We start from the raw sequence: 5,683 nt of genomic DNA, 5'->3' as shown, positions 1-5,683 counted from the left end.
CCCCCGCTGCCCCCGCTGCCGCCGCTGCCCCCGCTGTGATTCCTCTGGTACTCGATTGGTGACGTCAAGGCTGTAAAACAAGCAACACAGCAGAAGACTCAGTCAAGCCACCAAGAAAAGGCAAACTTCAGGGCAAAGGGAACGGGAAGGTAAGATTATCAAAAGGAAGTGCTGGGCTGGAACGTCCCACGCGGTAAGTAATCCAGGCAGTGTGTCCTCACCATGATCTGTACACAGCCCCCACTTCCTGGAGGCTATTCTGCTGCAAGTTAAAATGACTTCATCAAGGGACCTATGGTGTGTGCCTGAGTGGGCAGTACAGAAGGTGGAGTGAATGAGCACAGTGCTGAGACTTCACCTCCCACAGCTGGCAAGCAGAGCCTCTGCATCCCCGCCAAGTGCAGGACAGTCCTATCCACCTGGAGTATCTCAGACAAATGGCAGGTGTCAGCGGGAGGACCAGAGTGCACTGCCAGGGAGATGTGACTAGGACTCCCTCAGTCCAACTAGTGCTCGCGTGACGGGAAAGGTGGTTAGTCTGGCATCTGCAAAGGTCTTCTGTAAGCCAGAGGGTTAGGCGAAGGAGAAACTGGCTGAGAGTTAAGTAACCCCCCAGATCCACAGGCGGAGGCGGTTTCACAGACCACCTTGGTTTTGCAGGTTGGACGAAGCAGACAAGGGAAGTGTATAGAGCCCCACAAGGGCCCTGCTGGTTGGGAGGCTGTCCCAGCTCTCGGCTTTAGTGATTTAGAGTTGTTATGTAATCATCTGTAGGAAAACACAGGAATCACGCCAAGTAAGATATATGGAAAGACTAACACAGATTGTTAAAATGTTAAAACCTTTGAGAAATAGGATGATCAGAGGTATCGCCCCTGCCTGGGAAGCACTAGGCAGGGGTGAGAGAGCATGTGTGAGCAGAGGTACTGGCCACAGCCTCTTTCGGCGATAAAGGGAGACAGGAGGAGCCTACTGTGTCTAGAGCTCCCGCCCCTTCATGATCTTGTTTAATCCTCAGGAGTAGGTATTATTACTGTTGCTATTACCTGGACTGGGTGGGGTAAGCTTTAACATCATGGCCTAATCATGTTAGCAACTTGTGGGCAGTTCACTTTATTTCAAAGACAATGATGAAAGTTTTGAGATTTCCCAATCCCATGCCATGAAATGGCATTTAATGCACCACTTAAAAGCAACACATTTAAGAAGACCTGCATTCGCTCACGGCCATGGAAGCTAAACCTCCTCCTGTGTGCACAAGAACAGTCCCTCCCCACCTCCACGCATCCAATTCTAACTGCAAATGTAACTTGCACACTTGTTAGTGTGCAAGCTGGACAGAAACCTGGCAGCTGATGACCACTTAGCCCAAAATGCCACGAGACTTCAGATTTTTCAATGAGTGCCTATGTTCCTGGCTCCTCAAGATGTGGAGGTGGTTTTCTCGTAACAGAGCATATGACAACATCCTGTTGGATGGGGGTGCAGATATAGCATATGGACGTGAATAAAAGGCCACAGAGGACAGATGAAATGAGTCTAAAGTTCCTGACTGAATTCTCGAAGTTCTTCACTGATCACCCAATTAAAACCAGAGTGAAGGCCGCGGTCACAATGAGACATGGCCTGTGTTAAGAGGTGAGGGAGGGGCAGCATGACCACTGTGCTGTGCGGCTCCTCCGTACTCTCCAAGTCAGGGAGGCTGGGAGAAGGAAACCAGCTTCTGTTTTTAACGAGCAGGGTGGTAAGGGTGTGTGATACACTGTGAATGTTCCAGCATCTTTGCTAGTTCCACCTGCGTCTCTTCTTCTTGCACACCCCTCTCCCGAGGACAGGGCTGCAGTGTACATTCTGCACAGGACAGAATGGAACAGGGCATTCCTGAGGGGCCCAGGCCATGAGCCAAGGGCTGCTCTCAATCCTGACTCTGCCACCAGCAGCTTGTGGGACTCTGGCAAATTACTAACCTCCCTGTGCCTCAGCTTTCTCACCTGTAACACGGAGACAACAGTACTTGCCATGCAGGGTGGCGTGAAGATGAAAGGAAGCACTATCTAGACAGTGCCTAGAACAGGGCCTGAGGTACAGTACGTGCCACGTGCTGTCATTATTATTAATGTGCAGTGGGAGAGAGAAGACAGAGAAACGCGTACTTTATGAAAAGAAAACACATCAATTATGAGAACGCACATTACCATTTAAAAAATTGCGCTGGTTTTCTAAAATTTGGTTGATTTCATGGATCCATGTTTGCCGGACACTCGGACTGGATGAATGCAGAACGAAGGTCTCCACCATGTCACCCGTCCTTGATGTCAGAGCAAATTTACAGGGATCATTTTCCACATTTTCCTCCAGGCAAAGGCAACTCACCTTAAAAAAATTAAAGCATTATTCGCAATCGCTAAGAGTTGAAAGCAACCCAAGTGTCCATCAACCGAGGAATGAACAAAACATGGTATATACATACGATGGAGTATTATTTAGCCTTAATATGGAAGGAAACACTGACCCATGCTACTACATGGATGAACCTGGGAAACATCATGCTAAGTGAAACAGTCAGTCACAAAAGGACAAATCCTGTACCCTTCCACTTACATGAAGTCCCTAGGGTAGTTAAATTCACAGAGACAAAGTAGAATGGGGGTTGCCAGGACCTGCTGGGGGTGGGGGGAGTGGGGAGCTAATGTTTAATGGGTACAGGGTTTTAGTTTTGCAAGATGAAGAGAGTTCTGGAGGTGGATGGTGCTGACAGTTGCACAGCACTGTCAATGTACTTAGTACCACCGAAGGAGGCACTTAAAAATGGTTAAGATGATACATTTTGTGTTACATGTATTTTACTACAATAACAAATTAAAGTGCATTTATCCCTGGCCAAGGGCAGAGTGAAGTTCATCCTGTGTCAAACTGAAACAATGACTTATTGGTTGAGCTTCCATTTTTACTGCCTCAGAAATCACTGTCATGAAGCCTTTCAATGCCTCTTGTAACTCAGACACACAGGGATCGTCAGGGTTTTAAGTAATAGTTTGCTCAGTTAACTAGAAATGTGGGCCTGGGACTACCTGTTTCCAAAACGCCTCTACGATGACCCAGTGTTAATCCCTTAGTCACTTCCCCAGGAATAACATGACACCACTTAAAAAATCTCAAATATCAATAAAACGTGTCATAAATTTGTATGTGATATCATGATTTAAATATGTAATTTTATAGAAGCAGAATACGTAAAATAGTGTATAGGGAATTTCTAAGAGGCTGGAGTGGTTTTCTGTCAAGGGACTTGTGAAGAGAACAGGAGAGAAGCTCCAGTGGTGGTGGGTGGTGTGTGGCTCTGGGCACAGAGGTCTGCGCCAGGCATGGCTTCAGAGGGCAGTGCTGGGGATGGCATGAGAAGTAGAGGCCACCAGCCCTGCTTCCTGCAGAGGCAGCCTCCTCCCCAGCCTGAAGGCTGTGCCTAGGGACAACACCCACCCCAGGCTGCTGGAGCCGGATAGAGGAGGAGATGCTGTCCCACCTGTCCCGCCTGTGGTGCTGTAAGGTCTGCAGGGCTCAGCGGTCTGGGAGGGTCCGTGTGCCTGGCCCTGATGGGGACCCTTGTGGCTTAGGGCAGGAGGATCTACAGAGGGAAGCACATTTCCCTACTGACCTCAGGCCTGCACAACTGCAGAAGTGGAGGGAATGAGGGGTGGGAAGAGTGTGTGCTTCTCCCAGGGAATCATCTGCTGGGACCTCAGGCCTCCCCCTCTGCTATTCTCTGTCTCACCCTTGGTCTGTCTCCTTTACCGAATTTAGGGCCATATGCAATTATTTCCTTTGTGTGTGTGTCTGTCTTTCTGTCTCATCAGAGGGCACAAAGGGCGTCTGTCTGGCCCATCTCTGGAACCCCTCACCGGGCACTGAGTGCTCAGTACACCTCCTTGCTGAATGCAGGAAAAGAACAGGACACTCTGGTCATAAAGCAGTACTCCAAATCTGTGCCTCTGAATGTCAACAAGTTTTACATGACCCTAGAGGAGGTGGTGCACAAATGCTACCCAAGACCAGGTCTCCTCGTCATGACAGAATGAATGGCTGTAATCATACAGAGACAGAGGCATGTGCAGGACACTAGCCACTCAAGAAAAAACACAGTAGAAAGAGGGATGGGGTGAACTGAAAGGTTCTGAGACACACTAGAAAATTCTGTAAATATTTAATAAACCATACATCAGGAGCCGCCATCACTGAAAAGGAAGCAGTCTATCAGTGCAGCAGGGACAAGCGCTGGCACAGGTGAAAACCCACATGGACACCCATTACCTTGATACTGTTCTTAAACAGGAATCCTGGCATGGAGAAGCCCTTCTTTTTATCAAGTGGTTCACTGAATATGACGATCTGCTCGAAGAGGAAAACCCGCCTCTCTTTGCAGCGAGGCAGAAGTCCTGTGTCTTGGTCTGTGACCAAGAACGTGTCCTGCAAGAGCAGTTTACCCTGGGCAACAATTTTACCCTAAAACAAGAAAAAGGGGGCAAAGGAAGGGAAGAAGAAAACATTGCATTCAAAGTTATCCGAAGTTCTGCTTTCTTTAGATTTCCTCCCACAGAATAATGAATTTTTCTTCTATTAATTTATAGCGCTTATAACCTTTTTTCTTTTACTATAATGAGTTCTTAGTCCCAAATGGAACAATTACCTAAAGTTTTTGCTAATCTTGATATTAACCACTGGCCTTAGTTATAATCAGAGATTCAAAGTGGAATTTTAAAGCATCTACTTTGCACTGGAACAGTGGTTCTTAAGCCCAGGACCAGCAGTGACAGCATTACCCGGCAGGAATGAATTAATTTGTGTTTTCAGAAGCCCTCCAGGTGATGCTCTGTGTGTGTAAGCCTGAGAACCACAGCACTAGAATGTTAAACCCAAATTCTCTAACAAAAACAGTAGGCAGGAAAAATAAAAACTTCTCCTATCTCCTTACTCAATAGTCAAATAAAAAAAAAAAGATTCTGGTTTTGAATCCATCTTTAGGATGCATAATAGGTAATATGCAATATAAGGAGTCTCTGGCAACTCCCACAAAAGTTTGCTGGATTAATGAGGAATACAGTGACCCTGAAGTAAAGCTTCCAGGGATGACACAGGGTAGGGGCCTCCTATATTAGTCATATCCATAACTAACGTGGTTTTAAAGGAAACTCGTCTCTTACAATACAGAGAGCTCAAGAGACAAAGCACAATCCTGCTTGTTTCTGCCACGAGGCGCTGGGCTTCCAGTAGAGGAAGTTCCCAAAAAAGCAAATCAAATGCACCAAAAAGAAGTTTAAAGAAATTAACAATAAAGTTGAAGTAAAGTGAGAGAAGACAGAAAACCAAGCAAAAAGGATCAGCTTTCCACATGTGGAGAGAAATCATCCAAGACAAATAAAAGGATGGAAGGCGGAGGAGCCTTCTACAGAACAGAAGCCGCATTACGTCAAATCCCTGCAGCCGCCCAACGTTCATCATGTCGTTGCACCGCTTCGGGACTATGCACATGACCTCCACGGCTCTCTGCAGGCAGCAAGAAAGCAGAGTGAAAATTCAAGTTCCCCGAGGGACAGTCTGATGTGCTAGCCCTTAACTGCACCCCCTGAGTTCAGATCCTCTCCCCGCCACTCTCTAGTGTGTGGAGGGCACATTGAGATGCACCAGA

At 47.2% G+C, this 5,683-nt stretch overlaps 1 protein-coding gene across 1 annotated transcript in view; it reads right to left on the bottom strand.

The window, feature by feature from the left end:
• LOC103609586 (triple functional domain protein-like) overlaps nt 1–5,683 on the bottom strand; it is a 64,192-nt gene that overhangs the window by 18,946 nt on the left and 39,563 nt on the right. Inside the window, exons 13-15 of the mRNA XM_008593886.1 lie at nt 4,309–4,500; nt 2,196–2,373; nt 1–70 (exon numbers count right to left, since the gene is read on the bottom strand). Coding sequence (XP_008592108.1) covers nt 1–70; nt 2,196–2,373; nt 4,309–4,500 — 440 coding nt within the window. The remainder of the gene's footprint in view (nt 71–2,195; nt 2,374–4,308; nt 4,501–5,683) is intronic.

This window comes from Galeopterus variegatus, unplaced genomic scaffold (genome assembly GCF_000696425.1).
Source record: "Galeopterus variegatus unplaced genomic scaffold, G_variegatus-3.0.2 Scaffold9824, whole genome shotgun sequence".
Lineage (NCBI taxonomy): Eukaryota > Metazoa > Chordata > Mammalia > Dermoptera > Cynocephalidae > Galeopterus > Galeopterus variegatus.
The sequence above is the reverse complement of the archived record's forward strand: the minus strand, read 5'-3'. Positions and strand labels throughout refer to the sequence as shown.